The sequence below is a fragment of the Oryx dammah genome, unplaced genomic scaffold, assembly GCF_014754425.2.
Source record: "Oryx dammah isolate SB20612 unplaced genomic scaffold, SCBI_Odam_1.1 HiC_scaffold_11208, whole genome shotgun sequence".
In the NCBI taxonomy this organism is placed as follows: Eukaryota; Metazoa; Chordata; class Mammalia; order Artiodactyla; family Bovidae; genus Oryx; species Oryx dammah.
The window spans coordinates 478176-503508 of NW_024080601.1; the positions used below are offsets into that span (position 1 = coordinate 478176).

The window sequence follows — 25333 nt, forward strand, 5'->3', positions numbered from 1 at the left end:
TGGTGGTCCTGCCAGTACTTCCGGGACGTAGACAACTTAATCATTTACAAGAATGTGGTTCATAACGTTACGGAATTCCGTTATGGATCTGCTATTATCAAATAAAGATTTGCTAGATTTTGAAGAAAAGCCGTACAAAAATGATAATTAATTTCTTCCATTTGGCCACTTTTCTGTTTAATATCTTCCTTTGTAACCAGTGCCCTATTTGTAAATAACTCTATTTCACACTGATCCATAAACAATAGGGTCTAGGTAACTGGAAACTTACTGCTGCATTTAAGTTTAATTATTGCCCATTTACTACCCTTCCCCTGAATTGTAAAACAAAACTGTATTAGTGAACACCCATTCAGATCCCCAGTAAATCTCTAAAGAGAAGCAAGCTTCCCCATCATCAAGCCCATGCTTTTGCAGGGGCCCAGCAATACTTCCACTATCTTCATAGTTTATCCTTAGATTAGCATTAAAGTAACTCTGTTTCTTCCTTTACTGTTAAACTGCCTGGCACAGGACAAGTGCCCAACAAATGTCTGTTGATTAAGTTAGTGAAGGGTGTTCTCTAAAAACAAACATAAACACAATTTTTCCAGCCAGTAAAGGTATTCAATAAAGCTCATCACAAAACACATTCTAAATTTTCTCCCCAGCAAATGAAAACAGAAACCCCATTTAAAAGTGAAACCCTTTTTGTAGTATGAATTTTTAAGAACTCAGTTCTGAGAGATCCAAGTTAGCAGTACCCATCCAGGGAAGAAAGGAAGAGACTTTTTACTATAAATCTACTTTTCACAGCAGGTAGACAAGCCATGCTTTTTTGCTGATGCTGCAGAAGATGGATATATTCATTCCATCGAGAGATTAAACCTCTTTAATGGGGCGATGACATGTACCTTCTAACCTTCTGCTTTCCTTTTCATGTCCTTCCTAATCCAGAAACCTGTACTAATTGCAGTTAGATTTATGAGCATTTCCCGCAGTTCAGTCTCGGTATGTATTAATATTGTAATGTGTCACAGCCACTCTACATTATTGTCTCTCATGCGCCCAGCAGTTGTTCTGCTCTGTCTGCCATCCATGCCTGTCCACCCTCCATGTGCAGCCGCAATTCAGGTCCCACTTCCTGTTCAGCCTTCACGTGCTTTTCTCTTACTCTCTTTCTCTAGAATCTTTATTTTCTTTCCTCTGTATCATGCTTTTGAACAATGTCCATTTATAATATTCTGGTTTTTCCTCTTTGTCAGATAAACCTCTTTGTGGATTTCTTCTTTGGTGTGATTATTGAAAGGTGAACACTGAAAGCAATGAGGTGTCAAATTTCTGCTCTATGAGCTGTGTTCTCATCAGTCTCCTCCCTTCCTACTTGGGAAACCTATTACTGTTTTCATCATCCTCCATCATTAGAAATGCTTATTTACCCATTCTTATCTGTGACTTTGTTGTCTTCCTAGAGGTTGAAGTATGACTTCTTATCTACTTAGTATTTTTTAGACAGAGGTGCAAGTAGTAGTGAGCCTGTTGATCGACTGGTTCTAGACTTAAATAGTATAGTAGAGCTCATACCAAAATTTCACACATGCAACAAAAGAATGAAGAGATGGAATACCAGTATATATGGAAACTAATTTCAGAGACTGTCCATCTTCGTGTAACCAGTTTGTTGAAGATCTCAATTTGCTGGGATATAAATATAAATCAGTTTTGCTTTTTATCTAGTAACTAACTGCCTTGCAACTCTGCCATATTAAAAGCCCCTTTCCTACTGGATATATCAAGTACCTTAACATGTCTTGTCACTTTTTCCATAATTTTTAAATGTTCTAGTCTCAGTCTATTATTTAAGACTAGTGAAGTTGCTCAGTCGTGTCCGACTCTTTGTGACCCCATGGACTGTAGCCTACCAGGCTGCTCCGTCCATGGAATTTTCCAGGCAAGAGTACTGGAGTGGGTTGCCCCCATTTAAGAGTAAGTTCTCTTCATATTGTAGCATCAGTCACAGGCTTGATCCAGTACTCTTATCACTTTTTCCCAGGATAGAATAGACCTTAATCTGGGGCTGAAAACTTCAGGTCACACACTTCTGCCTTCCCTCTTTCCTGAGCTGTTTTTTTCCTCTGGTGTTGAAACTGGGAGGAGTGATAGGGGAGGCAGAATTCTACATGATGTGCCAAGTACTGAGTCTTCTTGGCTGTTCAGTACTACTATTCAGGTTCATTGTAGACAGGCTAAATGAAGATGTGCTGACTGTGCTGACAGTGAGCTGAAGTCTGTCCTGCTTCCATAGGCACTGGCAATCCCTTGCAAGATTTGGTTACATCTTCTAAATGATGGCATTCATACCATGTGTCTCTGATATGTGTGTCTTTTTTTTTTTTTTGCCTCAAGACCTACCCAATCAGATCTACCTCTCATGGCCAGTTCTAGGGCCTGCAGGCACACTGAGGAAAAGGTTATATTTTTCATACCTCTTGGTTCCTAAGAACTTAAGATGGGTGACAGTCTTGCCTACCTTCCTGTGTGACACTTTCCACACATTCTCTCCCCACTTCTCTTTTCCCCTAAGCATATTATAGAGTTGCAAGTCAGTAAGTCTTTTGCCTATACAGACCCCCAAACAGGGAAGGAAATACCAGTCTGCCTTTCTTTCAGTTGACTTCAAGCTTGGATTCTTACCTTTTCGATTAGTTATGACACTGCTTTTTTGCTGTAAGAGGAGAGAGAATATCCTTCTTTCATAAACATTATGTTCCTCTCAAAGTCCAATAACCCCTCTTTTGTTTTTAAAGCCTTTTTAGATATGTATGGAAGGAAAGGTGTTAGAATATTGATGGCAGTGTTGGTTTAAAGGAAATGGAACTCTCGGTAAGCCCTAAGAGGAGGAGCTGTGCCAGTTTCTGTTGGCTCCTTAAAACTAGAAGAAGGGGCACCTAATTATCCTCAGCTTCTGACCTTAGGTGCAGTTTTGGAACATGAGGAAAACTCCCACTTGCGTATTATGCATCCTATTGCGTATGCATCTAGCTGTAGAACAGGTGTTGGGCCCAGACTTAGAATCTAAGACTATGTCTCGTATGTATTCGGTATTCATTAAGCAACTACGGGATTGAATCTGAGAACTGAATCTAGGAGAGAGAGAGATTTTTAGAATATTCACTGCTGCTGCTGCTGCTAAGTCACTTCAGTCATGTCCAACTTTGTGTGCAACCCCATAGACGGCAGCCCACCAGGCTCTGCCGTCCCTGGGATTCTCCAGGCAAGAACACTGGAGTGGGTTGCCATTTCCTTCTCCAGTGCGTGAAAGTAAAAAGTGAAAGTGAAGTCACTCAGTCCTGTCTGACTTTTCGCAACCCCATGGACTGCAGCCTACCAGGCTCCTCCATCCATGGGATTTTCCAGGCAAGAGTACTGGAGTGGGGTGCCATTGCCTTCTCCAGAATATTCACTACAAGTAAACTAATCAAAGTCAGTAGTATTCATGTCTTCGTAGGTGGAAAAGTTGCTATTCTATAATTAAATACAGTAGTGACTTTTCTTAAGTGAAATGAAGTGAATTTGTATGTTATTGCTAATGTGAAAAGTCACTTGGGTTGGGTGTTGAAAGATGAGAAATAATTTAACAAATGGAGAGAAGAAAGGGGAATGACAATTCCAGAGGCAGAGAAGCACGAAACAGATATGACTACCTTGTATGGCTAGAACTGGGCAGGTGGTGTGGATGTGGCAGAAGAATTTGGAAAGTTAGACTGAAGCCAGATTTGCAGCATTAAAAATTTCGAATTCTCTGATTTTGAAGCCCTGGAAGCTACGGAAAGCTTTTGAAGTAGGGGAACGTTACCATCAATTCGTTTTGAAAAACAACTGTAGCATTTTAAAGAAGAAAGGATTAGAGATGGGCAAGACTAGCAGCCTTTATCAGTTAGGAGACTTGTAGATAATCATATGTGCCTTCACTAAAATAGGTTGAATCCTGATCATTTCATTTTGAAATGTTTTCTGCTACCATGTCCTTTCCATGTAATTAGATTTGTGTAGTATAAGCTAGGCTGTTCCCATACTAGGATTTCAGAATATGATGTGCTCACAGTCTATCTAGTTATGTCTTATATAACAAATGAGGTGTTTTTGTAACTTACTTATAATTCTAAGCATAAATATTGATTTAATATTATTTATGCTAATATGAAGAATAGAATTTGAAATAACATTGACTAATCTGTCAAACCATGTCACAGATTATCCTGTTGAAAGATGTTACAGAAGTTTCCACAGCCAAACAAAGTTTGGGATATAATATGTATCACTTCTAAAACTTTTAACTGTAGAGTACTTTCTTCATAGTGTCTAGTTTAATAAGAGTTCTAAAAAAGGCATTTTAAAAACGACATTCTAGTTTTTTAAAATAGTATCAGTTGCTATTTTATGTACTTATTTTGGAATTTTAAAATTGCTCTTAAATCTTCAGGGTTTTCTTGCTGCACTCATAGTAGTTGGCAGTGCTTGTGAATTTTGCATCATCTAGGCTTTCTGAAGAACTTACCTGCATGTCTCTGTTAGAAATTGGCATACCTGCAGTTCTGTGTATCAGGGGAATATACAGGGATAAACTTTGCAATTGACTACACCAAGAGAAGCAAGAAATGCCCTTCCAAAAGTTAAGTGTTAATAATTGAAAAGTTAAGAATCAATTGAAATGTGGCAGCTTTGAAGAGCTCCAAAGGAAAAAGATATTCAGGTGTGGACTTGCCTCTGGCAAGTGTTCCTATCATTTCCTTATGTTAGTGCACAGTGTCTGAGTCTACTCTTCACATTCAGGTGACTTGAGGTAAAAAGAATTAGATCCACAGAATGAAGATTTTCTGAGAATATAGAACTGTTCTTACTGTTTCTGGTACTGACCAGAAGGTATTTTTGTAGTGTTAATCTTTTTTTAAAAAACATAATTGCTATATAACATTGTATTAGTTTTAGATGTAGCACATAAAGATTTGATATATGTATTAATATATATTGTGAAGTGATTATCACAATAAGTTTAGCTAAGCTTTGTCACCACATATAGTTAACAATTTTTTTCTTGTGATAAGAACGTTTAGTATCATGGTTAGATAACACCACAACCAGAAGACCCTGGCTCTTTCTATGCCTCCAGAACCCTCTTTCAGAGATCACGATGGTATAGGCGAGAGGCAGGACTTGAATATCCACATGCAGGAAGCATGTAGCACCCGTGCTGAGGAAAATTTGGCCCAGGACCTCTTCGGCAAAGTAGGCAAGAGGAGAACAGTGTTTGTGCTTTTCTTTCTGTGTGTATTGTGAAAGGAGCATCTCTTTTGAAGCCTTGAAATTGTCTTATTCTCTCAGATGTGGACAAACAGGAAAAAAGATTATGTAGGGAATTCTTTTAGATGGAATTCTTTTAGATAGAATTCCATAGGAGTGGAAGAACCACAGTAATATCTGGCAAGGGTGCTTTTCAAGAAACTGGAAAATTAGGTTTGTGGAATAAAAGGCAGAAGTTATGGAGTAAGGAAATATAAGAATTGTATGATCTTGGCATGGTAGGATTATATGTGAGAGGAGAGAAGATGAAGATTTACAAACAGTAGAGTGAGTGATCCAGGGTGTTGAGTGTCTAGAGAATAGAAAGTAAGGAATATTAGACAAGAATGAGTGATGGTGGCTCCCTGTGCATTTATTTATTTATTTATTTTTGCTGTGAGATCTACCATTTGCATTCTAAAAATTGATTGTTAAATAGTCTCATTTCATTCTTGTATCTCCTTTTTTTTAAAAATTCATATTTAAAGCTTAATACTAGCTCCTTTGTATAATTAAGTTTAGTTGCTCAGTCGTGTCCAACTCTTCGCGATCCCATGGACTGCAGCACGCCAGGCTTCCCTGTCCATCACCAACTCCCAGAGCTTGCTCAAACTCATGTCCATTGAGTTGGTGATGCCATCCAACCATCTCATTCTCTGTCGTCTCCTTCTCCTCTCGCCTTCAATCTTTGCCAGCATCAGGGTCTCTTCCAGTGAGTCGGTTCTTCGCATCAAGTGGCCAAAGTATTGGAGTTTCAGCTTCAGCATCACTCCCTCTGATGAATATTCAGGGCTGATTTCCTTTAGGATGTACTGGTTTGATTTCCTTGCAGTCCAAGGGCCTCTCAAGAGTCTTCTCCAACACCACAGTTCCAAAGCATCAATTCTTTGGCCCTCAGCTTTCTTTATAGTCCAACTCTCACATACATACATGACTACCAGAAAAACCATAGCTTTGACTAGGACGGACCTTTGTCAGAAAAGTAATGTCTCTGCTTTTTAATACGCTGTCTAGGTTGGTCATAGCTTTTCTTCCAAGGAGGAAGCGTCTTTTAATTTCATGGCTGCAGTCACCATCTGCAGCAATTTTGGAGCCCAGGAAAATAAAGTCTCTCACTGTTTCCATTGTTTCCCCATCTATTTGCCATGAGGTGATGGGACTGGATGCCATGATCTTCGTTTTTTGAATGTTGAGTTTTAAGCCAACTTTTTCACTCTCCTCTTTCACTTTTGGATAATAACCATTCTGACAGGTGTGAGGTGATACCTCACTGTAGTTTTGACTTGCATTTCTCTGAGGATAGTGATGTCCTGCATCTTTTCTTGAGTCTTTGGGCCATCTATATTTTGTCTTTGGAAAAAACGTCTATGTGGGTGCTCTGCTCATTTTTTAATTAGGTTGTTTGTTGTTTGAAGTTGAGTTGTATGAGTTCTTTGAGTATTTTGGATATTAACTCCTTGTTAGATATATAATTTGCAAATATCTTCTCACATTCATTAGGCTACCTTTTAATTTTGTTGATAACTTCCTTTGCTGTACAAAAGCTTTTTATTTTGATGTAGTCCCAGTTGTTTATTTTTGCTTTTGTTTCCCTTGCCTGAGGAGACATATCCAAAAAAATATTAACATCAATGTCAAAGAGTGTACTGCCTATGTTTTCTTCTAGGAGTTTCAGGTCTTACTTTTAAGGCTTTAAAGCATTTTGTATTTATTTTTGTATATGGTTTGAGAAAGTTTTTTTCTTTTGCATATAGCTGTCCAGTTGTCCCAACAATTTATTGAAGAAGCTATCTTTTCCTCTTGTATATCCTTGCTTTCTTTGTGTAGATTAATTAACTATAAGCATGAGTTTATTTCTGGGTACTCTATATCTGTTCTATTGATCTATATGTCTGTTTTACAGTACCAAACTGTTTTGGTCACTGTAGCTTTGCAGTAAATTTTGAAATTAGGGAATGTGATACTTCCAGTTTTGTTTTTCTTTCTCAAGATTGGTTTGGCTTTTGGAATATTCTGTGTTTTCATACAGATTTTAGACTTAGTTCTAGTTATGTGAAAAATTTCTTAGGTCTTTTGATAGGGATTATCTTGAATCTGTAGATTGCCTTGGATAGTGTGGTGATATTAACAATATAAATTCTTCCAGTCCATGAACATGGTATTTAGTTTGCCAAAAAGTTCTTTGGTTTTTTTAAGTAAAAATAAAAGACACATCTTTAATTTTCACCAAAAACTTTATTGAACAACACATTTACCATTTTGTTCTGCTACTTTCTGCCATTTTACAGGCAACTTCATAATTCCATCTTGCCAAAACTTGTTATCTTCTTGAGCAAAGATTCCAGATGTTTTTCATGAAGTGCTGCCTTCAGTTGGTCTAATTGGGAGTAGTACTTGTTGGAATTAATGGTTTTCTAGAAGGAGTCCAATACAGAGCACTCCCTTCCAGTCCCCCTATATACACTACATCACTTTCTTTGGATGAAGACCAGCATTTGGTATGGTGGTGGTGGTTCATGTCACTTGCTCCACAAACTCTTCCATCCCACATTATTGTACAGTATACACATCATCCATCACATCACATCCATCACAATTTGTTTTAAAAACTACATATTTTCTTTATGTTTCAGAAGAGAATTGCATGCAGAAATATAGTCAAGAAGCGTTTTTTGTTTTTTTTTTTTGCTTAACTTATGTGGAATGCAACATCAAAGTGATTTGCCAAGCTGGTGCAAATGATTTCCAGTGTTTGATTTAGATATTTGAGTATGTCAGCTATCTCCTGCATGGTATAACTTGATTATTCTCAATTAATGTGTCTGATCACTGTCAACTTCAACTGGTCTACCTGACTATGGAGCTTAACTGCCCTTTCAGATGAAAAATGTTATCAGCTCCACCTTTTCTACAAAAATGGAAACAAATACATAATGGGAAGTGGAAAAGGATACATCTTAAGGGGAAAAAATAGGAACAAAATGAAAAAGGGGAGTAAAAGGAAAACAGACTGAAGTGGCTACCCAAGAAACTAAAAACACTCACCTTAGGGTAACACAGAAACTGAAATCAAATGTGACCAAATTAATATAATTTATCAAGTCAGTGGGCCCTATATTGTACATCTTGTAAAATCTAGAATTATTTTTAAATCAGTTTTTTAGACTTTTAATTTTATATTGGAGTATAGCTGATTAACAATGCTGTGATAGTTTCAAGTGAACAGCAGAGGGACTCAGCTATGCATATACATGTATCTATTTTCCCCCCAACTCACCTCCCATCCAGGCTGCCACATAACATTGAGCAGAGTTCTCTGTGCTATACAGTAAGACTGTATTGTCTATCCATGTAAAATACAGCAGTGTATATATGTTGCATTTTTTAAAATGCACTCTTTTAGAGCTCTAAATACATATGTTCTGGTTTTTTCTTTCTTCTCCCAGTGTGTTATGTGTTTAGTTACTCAATCATGTCCAACTCTTTGCAACCCCGTGGACTATAGCCCACCAGGCTCCTCTGTCCATTGGGATTCTTCAGGCAAGGATACTGGAGTGTGTTGCCATGCCCTCCTCCAGGGGAACTTCCCAAGCCAGGGATCGAACCCAGGTCTCCCCCTTTGCAGGTGGATTCTTTACCATCTGAGCCACCAGGGAAGCCCCCCAGTGTATATAGTGAGATTTAATTGACATATAACATTGTGTAAGTTTAAGGTGTACAGTGTGATGATTTGATATATGTATATATTATGAAATGATTATAATGAGATTAGTTAACATATTCATTACTTCATATAGTTGCTTCTTTCTTTTTTTCATTTTTGCTGTTGACAACATTTGAGATTTATTCTGTTAGCAGCATTTAAATATGCAGTACAGTATTGTTAACTATAGTCAACATGCTGTACATTATATTCCCAGAACTTATTCATCTTATAACTGGAAATTTGTACCCTTTGACCACTGTCACCCATTTTCCCCTGGAAACCACCAATCTACTCTGTTTCCATCAGTTCAATTATAAGTATTTTTTTAAGAAGAAGGGAAAAAAAAGAAGAAGGGAATTCCACCTCCTCTCATTTTGAAAGGGTGAAATCAAGTGCTAGTTTATTTTTCTTTACAAACTGAAAATAGTTAACTCTCCATAAGCATAGTAATGTCTTACACCGGATCCTTGATCTTGGCTTTCTGTCATAATTACTTTTCCTAGTAACTGTTGATAAGAGGTTGGAAATCTGAATATTTGTATGATATTATATCATGGATTAGTGAGACTTTAGACTTAATACTCATCAACACTTAAAAATAACTGTAGTTAAAAATCTTAATTTTAGAAATAGTTTTTCTTTAAAGTTTAAGCTGAAAAGTCACTGGGATAACTGTTCAGAAAAGGATTTACAATATGTTTTTATAGATCTTTCAGTAAGTGTGGTAAAGTATACATTGTTCATGAACTATGTGATCAATCAAAACCAATGAAATCCCTTTTATGATAGAAAAATATACTCTGATCTTGGAGTAGATGAGGTTTTTCTATTATATAAAACCATTAAAACTTGACAGGTTCATTGGCATAGTTATCAAGTTATGCATGACAAAATGATGATAGCAAAGCAAAAGGGAAATAATATACCTTAGGAAATATTTACTATAAATAAATAGGAGAAAGACCAGCTATATAGTGGAAAATGAACAAAGGTTACTATAAACCACATCTTGGGGTGTTAACTGCTCTTTCCAGAGAGTCTAGGAGGTCAAATCTGTTTTTATCATCAGTTCAGTTCATTTCAGTTCAGTCGCTCAGTCGTGTCCGACTCTTTGCGACCCCATGAATCGCAGCACGCCAGGCCTCCCTGTCCATCACCAACTCCCGGAGTTCACTCAGATTCACGTCCATCGAGTCAATGATGCCATCCAGCCATCTCATCCTCTGTCGTCCCCTTCTCCTCCTGCCCTCAATCCCTCCCAGCATCAGAGTCTTTTCCAATGAGTCAACTCTTTGCATGAGGTGGCCAAAGTACTAGAGTTTCAGCTTTAGCATCATTCCTTCCAAAGAAATCCCAGGGTTGATCTCCTTCAGAATGGACTGGTTGGATCTCCTTGCAGTCCAAGGGACTCTCAAGAATCTTCTCCAACACCACACTTCAAAAGCATCAATTCTTCGGCGCTCAGCCTTCTTCACAGTCCAACTCTCACATCCATACATGATCACAGGAAAAACCATAGCCTTGACTAGATGGACCTTTGTTGGCAAAGTAATGTCTCTGCTTTTGAATATACTATCTAGGTTGGTCATAACTTTTCTTCTAAGGAGTAAGCGTCTTTTAATTTCATGGCTGCAATCACCATCTGCAGTGATTTTGGAGCCCAAAAAAATAAAGTCTGACACTGCTTCCACTGTTTCCCCATCTATTTCCCATGAAGTGATGAGACCGGATGCCATGATCTTCGTTTTTTTGAATGTTGAGCTTTAGGCCAACTTTTTCACTCTCCACTTTCACTTTCATCAAGAGGCTTTTTAGCTTCTCTTCACTTTCTGCCATAAGGGTGGTGTCATCTGCATATCTGAGGTGATTGATATTTCTCCTGGCAATCTTGATTCCAGCCTGTGTTTCTTCCAGTCCAGTGTTTCTCATGATGTACTCTGCATAGAAGTTAAATAAGCAGGGTGACAATATACAGCCTTGACGTACTCCTTTTTCTATTTGGAACCAGTCTGTTGTTCCATGTTGAGTTCTAACTGTTGCTTCCTGACCTGCATACAGATTTCTCAAGAGGCAGGTCAGGTGGTCTGGTATTCCCATCTCTCTCAGAATTTTCCACAGTTTATTGTGATCCACACAGTCAAAAGCTTTGGCATAGTCAACAAAGCAGAAATAGATGTTTTCCTGGAACTCTCTTGCTTTTTTCGATGATCCAGCGGATGTTGGCAATTTGATATCTCTGGTTCCTCTGCCTTTTCTAAAACCAGCTTGAACATCAGGAAGTTCACAGTTCACATATTGCTGAAGCCTGGCTTGGAGAATTTTGAGCATTACTTTACTAGCATGTGAGATGAGTGCAATTGTGCGGTAGTTTGAGCATTCTTTGGCATTGCCTTTCTTTGGGATTGGAATGAAAACTGACCTTTTCCAGTCCTGTGGCCACTGCTCAGTTTTCCAGATTTGCTGGCATATTGAGTGCAGCACTTTCACAGCATCATCTTTCAGGATTTGAAACAGCTCAACTGGAATTCCATCACCTCCACTAACTTTGTTTGTAGCAATGCTTTCCAAGGCCCATTTGACTTCACATTCCAGAATGTCTGGCTCTAGATTAGTGATCACACCATCGTGATTATCTGTTTCGTGAAGATCTTTTTTATACAGTTCTTCTGTGTATTCTTGCCACCTCTTCTTAATATCTTCTGCTTCTGTTAGGTCCATACCATTTCTGTCCTTTATCGAGCCCATCTTTGCATGAAATGTTCCCTTGGTATCTCTGATTTTCTTGAAGAGATCTCTAGTCTTTCCCATTCTGTTGTTTTCCTCTATTTCTTTGCATTGATCGCTGAAGAAGGCTTTCTTATCTCTTCTTGCTATTCTTTGGAACTCTGCATTCAGATGCTTATATCTTTCCTTTTCTCCTTTGCTTTTCTCCTCCCTTCTTTCCACAGCTATTTGTAAGGCCTCCCCAGACAACCATTTTGCTATTTTGCATTTCTTTTCCATGGGGATGGTCTTGATCCCTGTCTCCTGTACAATGTCACGAACCTCATTCCATAGTTCATCAGGCACTCTGTCTATCAGATCTAGGCCCTTAAATCTATTTCTCACTTCCACCGTATAATCATAAGGGATTTGATTTAGGTCATACCTGAATGGCCTAGCAGTTTTCCCTACTTTCTTCAATTTGAGTCTGAATTTGGTAATAAGGAGTTCATGATCTGAGCCACAGTCAGCTCCTGGTCTTGTTTTTGTTGACAGTATAGAGCTTCTCCATCTTTGGCTGCAAAGAATATAATCCATCTGATTTTGGTGTTGACCATCTGGTGATGTCCATGTGTGTTTTTATCATAATGCAGAGTAAATATTTGCCTTTTTCTGTCTGTTGAGTGTAAAAGAGCAATTATGAGTAAAAACACTCAAAAAGAATATATAATAAATGTTGCTACAAAAAAAAAACTCATTAAAAAACTGATTTGTGCTTATTATGGAAAAGTTGGAAGGTACAGAAAAGTATGGAGAATAAAGGATATTATTCCACTTGGGAAATACCTTAATATATTTGCAGATTTTAAGAGAACCTGTGATATACTTGTTTATGGCCTAGTTCTTACTTAACACAGTATTAACATTTTCCCATGTTTCTAAAAGCTCTATGTAATTAACTAAAATTTACTTTCTCTGACCTTGTAAGAGAACTCTGTGCTGTAGGAGTTCTTTGTTAATCTTTATTTAATGCTATCTTAAGAGAGATCATACCTAGAAAGATTGTTTGATTTTCTTCATCTCTGTTAAGTAATTCTTAACTAACCCATTGTGAGGTACTTAGGTGGACAGGTGATGGTATGAACTCAGAACACAGGCAGCTGTTTTATTGAATACTGGGAAGTGAATACTAGGGATAAGCTCAGATTTTTTCCAGCTCCCTGAGCCTTTTATATCACATAAAGTTTTAGTTGTTCATTTGGCTTCATTAAAATAGTCAAAATCATATGTAATGAGATGTCTTGGAGTTTATAATGTGATCCTGACTAGTAATAATGGACTTTAACACTCAAAACCCTATTCTCTGCCTCCATTCCACAATGCTGTCTTATCTGGAGTCATCCTTTGTTAAATTGGCAGACTGATTTTTTTTTTAATTGGAAGCTGATTACTTTACAATATTGTGATGGTTTTTGCCATATATAGACATGAATCAGCCACAAGTCCATATGTGTCCCCTCATCCTGAGCACACCCCGCCCCCCCAACCTCCCTCCTCACCCTATCCCTTTGGCTTGTCCCAGTGCACTGGCTTTGAGTGCCTTGCTTCATGCATTGAACTTGGACTGGTCATCTATTTTACATATGATAATATACATGTTTCAATGCTATTCTCTCAAATCATCCCACCCTCGCCTTCTCCCACGTAGTCCAAAAGTCTCTTCTTTACATTTGTGTCTCTTTTGCCATCTTGTATATATGGTCGTTGTTACTATCTTTCTAAATTCCATATATATGCATTAATATACTGTATTGGTGTTATCTTTCTGTATACTTCTGTATATTTCACTGTGTATAATGGCCTCCAGTTTCATCCACCTCATTAGAACTGACTCAAATGTATTCTTTTTTATAGCTAAGTAATATTCCATTTTGTATATGTACCACAACTTCCTTATCCATTTGTCTGCCAATGGACATCTAGGTTGCTTCCACGTCCTAGCTATTGTAAACAGTACTGCAATGAACATTGAATACATGTGCCTCTTTCAGTTCTGGTTTCCTCCGTATGTGTGCCCAGCAGCAGGATTGCTGGGTCGCATGGCAGTTCTGTTTCCAGTTTTTTAAGGAATCTCCACACTGTTCTCCATAGTGGCTATACTAGTTTGCATTCCCACCAATGGTGTAAGAGGGTTCCCTTTTCTCCACACCCTCTCTAGCCTTTATTGTTTGTAGACTTTTTTGATGGTAGCCATTCTGACTGGCATGAGTTGTACCTCATTGTGGTTTTGATTTGCATTTATCTGTTAATGAGTTATGTTGAGCATCTTTTCATGTGTTTCTTAGCCATCTCCAGTGAACTCCATGGCAGCCCGCACTAGTATACTTGCCTGGAGAAACCCTGTGGACAGAGGAGCCTGGTGGACTACAGTCCTTGGGGTCACAAAGAGTCGGACACGACTGAGCAACAAAGCACATTAGCCATCATATGTCTTCTTTGGAGAAATGTCTGTTCGGTTCTTTGGCCCACTTTTTGATTGGATCATTCATTTATCTGGTATTGATCTGCATGAGCTGCTTGTATATTTTGGAGATTAATTCTTTATCAGTTGTTTCATTTGCTATTATTTTCTCCCATTCTGAAGGCTGCCTTTTTTTTACCTTGATCATAGTTTCCTTCATTGCACAAAAACTTTCAAGTTTAATTAGGTCCCATTTGTTTATTTTTGTTTTTATTTCCATTACTCTGGGAGGTGGATCATAGAGGATCTTGCTGTGATTTATGTCAAAGAGTGTTCTGCCTATGTTTTCTTCTAAGAGTTTTATAGTTTCTGGTCTTATATTTAGATCTTTAATCCATTTGGAGTTTATTTTTGTGTATGGTGATAGACAGTATTCTGGGTTCATTCTTTTACAGGTGGTTGACCAGTTTTCCTATTACCACTTGTTAAAGAGATTGTCTTTTCTCCATTGTATATTTTTGTCACCTTTGTCAAAGATAAGGTGTCCATAGGTTTGTGGATTTATCTCTGGGTTTTCTGTTTTGTTCTGTTGATCTATATTTCTGTCTTTGTGCCAGTACCACACTGTCTTGATGACTGTAGCTTTGTAGTATAGTTTGAAGTCAGGAAGGTTGATTCCTCCAGTTCCATTTTTCTTTTTCAAGATTGCTTTGTCTGTTTGAGGTTTTTTTGTGTTTCCATACATGTGATGAAATTTGATTCTTTGTTTTGAGGGCTTTCATAACATATTCCTCACTTCTTGATCCCAGAACTAAAAGTGGAATAGCAATCTTGTCATCCTCCTGATTTTCATCCTGTTGCATGTTTTAGTGGGCATACGTTTGGAAGAATGAGCCTGAATGTCTTTAGAACTACCCTCCACTTTCACCTTGTCATTTGGGCTAGCTCGGCAGTTTCTGTTTCTGAGACAGATCTTCTCAAAAGAGTTTCTGTTTCTGAGACAGATCTTCTCAAAAGATAGTACTATTTTGCATAAATAACTAGCTTTGAAGAGGAACTGGCTTTATTGAGAAATATGACACATATAAAAAAGCATGGAGATATATATACATGTCTTAATGAATTATGAGCATCCATGTACCACCCTTAGGTCAAGATACAGAACCCCCAGAAGCTCTTATCTTTCTCTTTCCAATCACAATCCTTTCTCTCCCCACAAAGTAAGCAATAATCTGAGTATTATGTGTAATCACTTACTCTTGTTTCTTTGTTGTTTTCCCACTAAAGTGTGTATCCCTGAGCACTATAGTTCTGTTTTTGAGCTTTATATAAATGGACTCATATAATAGGTATTTTATATCTGATTTATTTCACTTAACCTTATATGTGTAAGACTTGTCCATATTATTGTGTTTCATTATAGCACATACTTGTTACTGTAATAGTATTTTAGTGTATGCGTATACCAGTTAATCCATTCTAGTGTTGATGGACATTTGGCTTGTGTTTGGGGGAATTATGAATAATGCTTCTATGAACATTCTGATACATATAATTTTGATGGTGACATGGATGTATTTTTGTGGGGGTTATACAGGAGTGCAATTACTGGGTCACAGGATATATATATATATATATATATATATATTTTTTTTTTTTTTTTTCATCCTGAGTCCATAATGCCAAACTTTTTTCCAAAATAGTTGTATTGTACTAGCAATGTATGAGAGTTCCCAATTGCTTCACTACCTTCCCAGCTCTTATATTGCCAGATTCTTTAATTTTAGCCATTTTAATGGATGTATCGTTAGTTCAGTTCAGTTCAGTCACTCAGTAGTGTCCAACTCTTTGTGACCCTATGAACTGCAGCACACCAGGCCTCCCTGTCCATCACCAGCTCACGGAGTCCACCCAAACCCATGTCCATCGAGTTGATGATGCCATCCAACCATCTCATCCTCGGTCGTCCCCTTTTCCTCCTGACCTCAATCTTTCCCAGCATCAGGGTCTTTTCCAATGAGTCAGCTCTTCACATCAGGTGGCCAAAGTATTGGAATTTCAGCTTCAACATCAGTCCTTCCAATGAACACCCAGGACTGATCTTTAGGATTGACTGGTTGGATCTCCTTGCAGTCCAAGGGACTCTCAAGAGTCTTCTCCAACACCACAGTTCAAAAGCATCAGTTCTCTGGGGCTCAGCTTTCTTTATAGTCCCTCTCACATTCATACATGATGACTGGCAAAACCATAGCCTTGACTAGACAGACCTTTGTTGGCAAAGTAATGTCTCTGCTTTTCAATATGCTGTCTAGATTGGTCATAACTTTCCTTCCAAGGAATAAGCGTCTTTTAATTTCATTGCTGCAATCACCATCTGCAGTGATTTTGTATCATTAGGGTTTCATTTTAAATTTCTGTGTTGTGACTCTTATGTGCTTAAGCACTTTTTCCATAAGTATGTTGGCAGTTTGGACATCTTCTTTGATGGAGGACCTGTTCACAACTCTTGTTCATTTTTCTGATGGGGTTGTCTGCCTTCTTCTGATTTGAAAGAGTTCTTAATGGATTCTGGATATAAGCCCTTTATTGATTACTTCCATTGCATAATTTCTTCTTCCACTATTAAAAGTGTCTTTCATTGAACAGGATGTTCTTAATTTTAATGTAGCCTAACTTACCAATTTTTTTCTTTAGATTAGTACTTTTAGGGTCATGTTTAAGAACTTTTTTTACAATCTTAAGTTATGAAGATAATCTTTATTATTATCATGTACAAGCTTTATTGTTTTGCCTTTCACATTTAAGTGTATAATCCACCTGAAAATATTTTTGTATGTGATATAATGTAGGGAGTGGTCTTTATATTCATGGATCTCTTTCTAGTCTATTTTGACTATCTTTGTATCAACACCACTATTTCAATTAGTATAGCTTTCCAAAAATACCTGCTAGAACAAGTCACTCTGCCTTCTTCAGTAGTGGCTCTGTATATATTGCCATATAAATTATAGAATCAGCTTCACAAAAATTGTCTTGGGATTTTTATTAGATTGATTTGTAGTATGTTTAGAATTTTTGCACCTGTGTTTGAGTAAAATTGTCCCTTAACAGACTTTCCTTTTAATGTCCTATGTATTAATATCTAGTTTATGCTGGCCTCTAAAAATGAGTTGGAGAGTAGTCCTTTTTTATAATTTTTGTTTATTTATGGATGTGCTGGGTCTTCATTGCTGTGTGGCTTTTCTTTCTCTAGTTGTGGCAAGAAGGAGAGTAGTCCTTATTTTTAATTCTGTGGAAGAATTTGTGTTTTATTTCTTCTTGTTTACTGGTGAAATCATCTAAGCTTCCAGTTTTCTCTCTATAAAGATTTTATTTATAGATTAAGTTTATTAAATTAATCAAACTTTTTTATTTCCTTGACAGTATTAGTTATTTGGACTTTTGTAGAAATTTCTCCACTTTGTATAAAATTTCAGATTTATTAACATAGAGTTGTTCATAGTAGCCTATTATCTTTTTCATGTCTGCTAGATTTGGATAATGCCCCCCTTTTCATTCCTGCTTTTGGTTATTTGTGATTTCTTTCTTTCTTATCAATTTTGCCAGCATTTAAAATTCTTTATTAGTTGTTTCAAAGAGCTGCGTTTGCCTTTGGTCCTCTTTTTTCTATTGTCTATTTACTCTTTATTTCCTTTTTTTCTCCTTGGGTTTATTTTGTTCTTCTTTCCCCAGTTTTCTAAAATAGGTACCTTTTTTCTAAAGTTTTCTAAAGTAGTTACCTTTTTAATTTTTAACCTTTTTTTTCTAATGTATAGAAAAGCTTATAATTTTAAGATCAACAGGGTTAAACTGTATCCCACAGATTTTTATATTGTTGTTTAGTTCAAAGACTTTTTAAATTCTTGTTGTGATTTCTTTTTTGGCTATGGGTAGTTTAGAAGTCTATTTCCTTTCCTTTTTTAAAATTTTATTCAAGTATAGTTGATTTACAGTGTTGTGTTAATTTCTGCCATACGGCAGAATGACTCACTTATACACATATATCATTCTCATATTCTTTTCCATTGTGGTATTATCACAGAATACTGAATATAGTTCCCTGAGCTATACAGTAGGGCTTTGTTATTTATCCATTCTATATATAATTGTATCTGCTAATCCCAAACTCCTAATCCATCTCTCCCTCACTCTCCCCCTTGGCAACCACAAGTCTGTGCTGTGTGTCTGGTTTCTGTTTCGTAGATAAGTTCATTTATGTCATATTTTAGATTCCACATATAAGTGATGTCATATGACATTTGTTTTTCTGTTTCTGACTTATTTCATTTAGTATGATAGTCTCTAGGTCCATCCATCTTGCTGCAAATTCTATTATTTCATATATGTATCACATCTTCTTGATGCATAGATATCTGTTTCTTAAATTCTGCATACATAGGGATTTTTTGTTTTCTCTTTGTAATTGTACTATCAGAAAACTTACTTTAAATTACTTTAAAGGTCAGATAAACTGTTTCAATCCTGGGAAATTTATTATTGTCTTTGCTGTGTGTGCTTTAAAATATCCTGTAGTTGTTAGGTCATGAATTCTGTATGTCTATTAGATAACTTGTGCTTATTAAGTTGTTTAGGTCTGTTACTTTACTGATTTGTGTGTATAGACTTGTTTTCTCTGTGCTGACGTGGTATGTCTTTTACTCCTGCGTTTTTGCTTTCAGCCTTCCTGAATTTTGAATATTTTATATCCATGCCTTGTAAACTTACTATAGTTGAATTTTCTTTTTTTAAAATACAGTCTGATAATCTTCAGGTTTTAACTAAAGCATTTAATCTACTTAATTTAATGTAATCACTGATATATTTGGATTTAAATATACTGTTTTATTTTGTGCTTTCAATTTTTCCTATCTGATATATGTTTTGTTTCTTTCTTGACTGTTTTTGTTCTTTTTTTCCTTTTTCTTTTGACTACATATTGTATTCAATTGTTTCCTTAAAGTTTTATACTTTTTTACTCTTCTTTTAGTTTTCAACCTAAAGATTACAACAGACATCTGTGATTTATCAAAGTCAGTTGGTGCTTTTATTTTTTTCCTAGATGGGGCAAGGTCTTTAATATGCTTTAGCTATTGTATGATATATTGCTGTTGTTGTTATGCAGATATTTTAAACTACCTGTATTTTAAATGCAATACATTATCCTTATGTTTTATGAAAATTCATCTAGCCTTACATCGTTACTGCTCTCACTGCTCTTCATTTCTTTCTCCTTGACTTTTCTCTTCAGGTCATTTTCTGTCTGCCCTTCTTTCAGTGCAGATCTGCTGGTGGCAGATTTCCTATCTGAAAATGTCTTTATTTAAACTTCATTCTTGAAGGCTGCTTTTGCAGTGTATAGAAGTCTAGACAGGCAGTTACTTTTTCCTTTCCTCTTTTGGAAATACTATTTGTTGCTTTCTGACTTCCATTGTTTCTGTTGAAAAGTAAGCCTTGAGTCAAATAGTTGCTTCTTTGTTGCAGACACATTTTTTTTTTCTGACTTCTTTTTAGATTTTCTCTTGCCTTTAATTTTTAGCAGCTGTCTCTAGGTATGGTATGGACTTCTTTTTATTGGACTGGCCAAAAAGTTCACTCGGGCTTTTCCTATAACATCAGATGGAAGGACCCAAATGAACTTTTTGGCCAACCCAATGTTTATCTTTCCTAGAGGTTGAAGATTTTCTGCAGTCAGTAGGGTGATATCTTTAATTGGTTTTGAAAGATGTTCTGCTATTATTTCTTTGGTATTTCTCCTATAGGATCTCTCTTTTCTCCTAGTAGTCTTTTTGCATATGGTAGATCTTTTTATTGTGTCTTTATCTTCTTTATTGAATTTTTGTAGAAAAAAATGTGTTTTGTTTTCTCTGCTTGATTCTTTATATTTTCTTCTGACCTGTTCCAGTCCACTAGTTAAACTATGTCTTTCCATGTCTTTCAGTGTGGTTACTTTAAGTCTGTTCTGAAAGTCACAATATCTGGTGTCATTGAGGGTTTCTGTTGTTTTTACTGGTTTCCATTTACATTGTCTTGTCTCTTTTTGTGCTTAGTTACCTTTTATTGTATGTGAGCAAAGTATTTTTAAAAATTATTTGTAAAAATATTTTGAAACCTAAGATGGTATTACTTTCCTCCAGTGTTTTCATTGTTTTCTGCCAGGTTCTAGGACACTAGTAATCTGAGATTACGTGAATCCAGTTTTAGGGATTACAGGTTTTTTTGAACCATTCAGACAACTTGAAGCTAGCCTGCAGTATCTGCAATGACTATAATAATTTCAGTTTACAAACCTTAGGGGTCTCAGCATCAGGCATGCATGGAGTCCACACTCAATACCCGACTACAGCTCACACCCTTGCCTAGGTCTGGACTATTATTCTTACCAGGGCTTGGCAAATTTTCTATAAAGGACCATAGCCTAAATACTTGAGGCTTTGTGGAACATGGAAGCTGTTGCAACTATCAGTGCTACAGTTATTCTGCAGAAGAGCCATAGACAATGCATGAATTAATAGCAGAAAAGTATTTCAGTAAAGCTTTGTTTACAAAATCTGACATTAGGACACATTTGGCCCAAGGGCCATGTTTTGCTGACTCCTGCTGTAGTCTGTCAGAAGCTCTGTTCAGACTCTCATCTGCCTCTTCTTAAATGTAAAGTAGCTCTGAATACTGGGCCAACCTCTCTTTGGTCTGCCTTGTTAACTCTGTAGTGCCTTCAAGAATCTGTTAGGTTTTTATGTTTGGTCCAGTTGTTCTTAGCAGGAGGTTTAATTGTCATTATCAGAGGCTAAAGTTACATACAAAATAACCAACTAAAACAATGAGATTATTCCCCCTCTGATCTCAAGAAGGAAGTTTCTTGAGTTGTTCTTAGAGAATATCTCTCACTAACACCCTATAATATATAAATGATATTAAAAAAAAAATAAAACTTGAGTTTTAGGACCTGTTTTGTATAGTCTTCCTGTAGAGCAGTGTTGTCCCTCAGAACTTTGTTTGATGATAGGGATGCTCTATTTCTGCACTTTTCCTTGTGGTAGTCACTAACCACCTGTGGCTGTTGAACTTTTGAAATCTGGCTCGGGTGATTGCAGAGCTAAATTTTTACTTCTATTTAATTAAAAAAAGTTTTATGGAGTATACTTGATTTACAATGTTGTGTTAGTTTTAGGTGTACAGTTAAAGTGAATCAGTTATACATATATCCACTCTTTTTAAAGATTTTTTTTTCCCCATATAGGCCATCACAGAGTATTGAGTAGAGTTCCCTGTGCTGTACAGTAGGTCATTATTAGTTATCTGTTTTATATATAGTAGTATGCACACATGCCATATACACATATGTCAATTCCAATCTCCCAATTTATCCCTCCCCCACATCCCATTTAACTTTTAATTAATTAAAATTTAAATAGCCATGTGTGGATATTTAATTTGCAGGATATTTAGTTTTGCAGGAGATAGCTTAAATTAATAGAAGAATCTCATATCATTATAAAGATTAGGATTGATACATATATACCACCATGTGTAAAATAGCTAGTGGGGAAGTTGCTTTATAGCACAGGGAGCTTACTTTGGAGCTCTGTGATAACTTAGAGGGGTAGAAGAGCAGAGGAGGGAGGGAGGTTCAAGAGGAAGGGGAATATATGTATACATATAGCTGATTCACTTCATTGTACAGCAGAAAAAACTAATACAACATTGTAAAACAACTATACCTTAGTCAAAAAAGAGAATCTCATCCCAGTACACGGTGTGTTCTTACGCTCCCACCCACCTACATACCCATTTTCCAGTGCTCTGGCAAGAAATACTTAGCCTAAATGTGTTTGATGGATATGGTATCTCATTAAATATTTTAGATCTCATAGAATGTTTCCACTTATCCCCACCATTCACCAGGTGTGATGGAAATATTACACTTGTTATCCTAACTGGGCCAAGTAAAACTGATGGAGTCACTCCATTTACCTTTAACATGTATTTTTCTTTGCAGGGCAAGGGGCGTCTTCGTCGAGGAAACTATCCATGTCCATCCTCTCCAGCTGTGGTTCGGTTGCCTTCCATGTCTGATGTCACAGAAGAGACCTTGACTAGTGAGGCGGCCCTGGAGACTGACATCACAGAGCAGCAGCAGGCAGCTATGCAGCAGGAGGAGAGAGTCCTGACCGAGCAGATTGAGAATCTGCAGAAAGAGAAGTGAGTCGCCGGAAGGAAAGCGAGCAACCGTTACCTGTTTCCATTTCCTTCCTCCTGTCCTCTGTTTATTCCTCCTTGTTGTGAGTCAGACTCTACATCAGGGTACAGGGGATGTGGAGATGACAAGGACATGCTGTCTGTACTCAGGTAGCAGTATGACAGTTGTCACCTCAGGGAAGGATGCTCGTGAGCTAGGAGATCTGAAGCTGCTATAGTGGAGATTCTCAAAAGGCTGACTGGACAGGGTGGGTCAGTCTTAGCCCAGATTCCTAACAGGTCACCAGTCTTGGTGACAAATTTTTCTTTTAAAGGAGGAATAAAGATTCCCAGGCTAAGATGATTCAGAACTCCATAAAGGAACATTATTATCTGAAGATCAGTATAACCATGGGGTCAGCAACTGGATGGTCAGGGTAAGGCAGCAACTCTTGGAGGTGCTGGGACACCGAGTAAGGAAATTGGTTGCAATTTGGGAGAGAGACAAATAACCTCTGCCATCCCTGGAGCAAGGATGGTAACGGTACTTCTTGGGTATAATGTGAACATCCTGTGGTTCTCTCTGAAGGTACTGTGTACTGGTTGTCAGTGATGACTCAAGTTTTAAGGGATTTTTGTTTGTGAGTTCCAGGATCCCAGGTCTGAGAGCTTGATTCATGAGAGATTATGAGTCTTTTGAAGTACTTTTTTGCTTGTCAGGATTGCTTCTAGAATTTGGACAAGCTGAAAAAGCAGCTAGGGCTCAACTGTGCTGAACATGATAAGGTAAAAATGATCTACTTTGATGAGCAGCTAGCTATTTGATACAAAAATGATCTGAAAAGAGGGGCTAATTCAGCTTTGATGAAAATGGCATTGGAAGTATTGAAGGATGAATAGGAATTTGCCAGGAAGGTGAAAGTCCCAGAGAAAGGAAAATGTATGAACATAGTCTCAGAGATGTGACTGTGCATTGCTTATGACAGCTGTCATTGCAGCAGTGAGTTGTTGGCGAGACTATCCTTACAAAGATTGTCCATGAATCTCAAGCCAGGTATCGGAGGTATTAAAGGATGAACAGTTTAAAGCTGTGGAGAAGGCAATGGCACCGCACTCCAGTACTCTTGCCTGGAAAATCCCATGGATGGAGGACCCTGGTAGGCTGTGGTCCATGGGGTCGCTAAGAGTCGGATACGTCTGAGCGACTTCACTTTCCCTTTTCACTTTCCTGCATTGGAGAAGGAAATGGCAACCCACTCCAGTGTTCTTGCCCGGAGAATCCCAGGGACGGGGGAGCCTAATGGGCTGCCGTCCATGGGGTCGCACAGAGTCGGACACGACTGAAGCGACTTAGTAGCAGCAGCAGCAGCAGAGTGGAAGAGAAGCTAAGAGGGTTCTGAAAAGGAGGAGAATTGATGAAAATGGAGTTACACTTGGAAGGGTAAGGAGGCAGTGGACAGAGTGGAGGAGTGGATCAACAAACTCCAGGGTCTGCCCACTGGGGAAAATTGCCTACATAGAGTAGAGAAAGGTTATTAGGAATTGCAGATGTAAAGGAACTTTGGTGTTAGGGTATTGACATGAGCTTTTAACAAAGATATTGATTAAAATGAATCAGAGTGGTGTCAGGCAGTAGTGAGAAAGTAAGATTAGGAGCCAGGTACCAAAGACTTCAGAGAATGAGGAGGCATGGCTGAGAGGAGGTGAGTGATTGATAAGAAGGAATAGAGAATAGTAGTCTTAAGTGGAGATGGCAAAGGTTTAAAAGGACAGAAGAGATCAGTCTTTTTTATTTCATTTAGGAGATCTAGAGGTCTCTCCTTGGCCAAAGAAGGTAGAGGATATAGAGTGTAGCAGCTAATAAAATTTTGTAGAAAATAGTTTAAGAGCTGGAAGGAATCCTAGAGACCATCTAGTTTAGTCTCTTTGTTTTTGTGGATAAGAAAGTTAAGGTCCATAAAGAGGAAAGTACTTTCCTGATGTATTATGAATGAGTTTAGAGTGAGTTTAGAATCCCAATCTCCTGATTAGCAGCCCAGAGTTCATTTTATCAAAGGATCTTACAGGTTTAGCATCGTCCTCTGCCTCACCCTTAGCCCCATTATAGGTCCCAGCCTTTGCTGTCTTTAACCTTCACTGTGACTGTGACTTGTTGTTCAGTTGCTAAGTCATGTTCAGCTCTTTGCGACCCCATGGACTGCAGCAAGCCAGGCTTCCCTATCCTTCACTATCTCCCTTAGTTTGCTCAAACATATGTCCATTGGGCCCTTGGGCCAAATGTGCCATCCAACCATCCCATCCTCTGTCATCCCCTTCTCTTTCTGCCTTCAATCTTTCCCAGCATCAGGGTCTTTTCCAATGAGTTGGCTCTTCCCATCAGGTATACAGGTCCCTTATCACCACCCTGGAAGGGAACAGTAAGAAATGGGACTGTTTTTGCTACCTAAATTCCTGACATTTACAGAAGGTCTGCTTTCCTGTTGACTTCCTTCCATTTCTTATCAAATGTTAATGATTTCTTGATTGTATCTTACAGGGAAGAACTAACATTTGAGATGCTTGTCCTGGAACCACGTGCCTCTGATGATGAAACCCTTGAGTCTGAGGCCTCCATAGGGACTGCTGATAGCTCAGAAAATTTGAATATTGAGTCTGAAGGTGCCATCTCTGAGAAATCAGGTAAATGAACATGTTAGACCAAAGACTCCAGATTTGTTTTGCAGAGGAGGAATAAGGATTCCCAAGCAAAGACAGTCTCTTTGAAGAAGGCCTTTGACCTTACCTGAAAAGATGACAAAGTCCTAAGGAGCTGAAATATACCAGTCCTCCTGAAACTTCTGTATAAATTGTTCATCAGACCAAGCCTTCAGTGTAACATAGTTCTTTTGTAATGTAATGTTTCCTTGTATTTACCACAGAGGAAAGCCAGC

At 37.7% G+C, this 25333-nt stretch overlaps 1 protein-coding gene across 6 annotated transcripts in view; it reads left to right on the top strand.

The window, feature by feature from the left end:
- LOC120860843 (unconventional myosin-IXa-like) overlaps window positions 1–25333 on the top strand; it is a 181065-nt gene that overhangs the window by 150370 nt on the left and 5362 nt on the right. For 4 of the 6 annotated variants that reach the window (XM_040236546.1, XM_040236547.1, XM_040236550.1 and 1 more), the window contains 3 exons: window positions 937–990; window positions 22225–22427; window positions 24940–25082. In XM_040236546.1, coding sequence (XP_040092480.1) covers window positions 937–990; window positions 22225–22427; window positions 24940–25082 — 400 coding nt within the window. The remainder of the gene's footprint in view (window positions 1–936; window positions 991–22224; window positions 22428–24939; window positions 25083–25333) is intronic. The other 2 variants (XM_040236548.1, XM_040236551.1) reach the window with 1 other exon arrangement.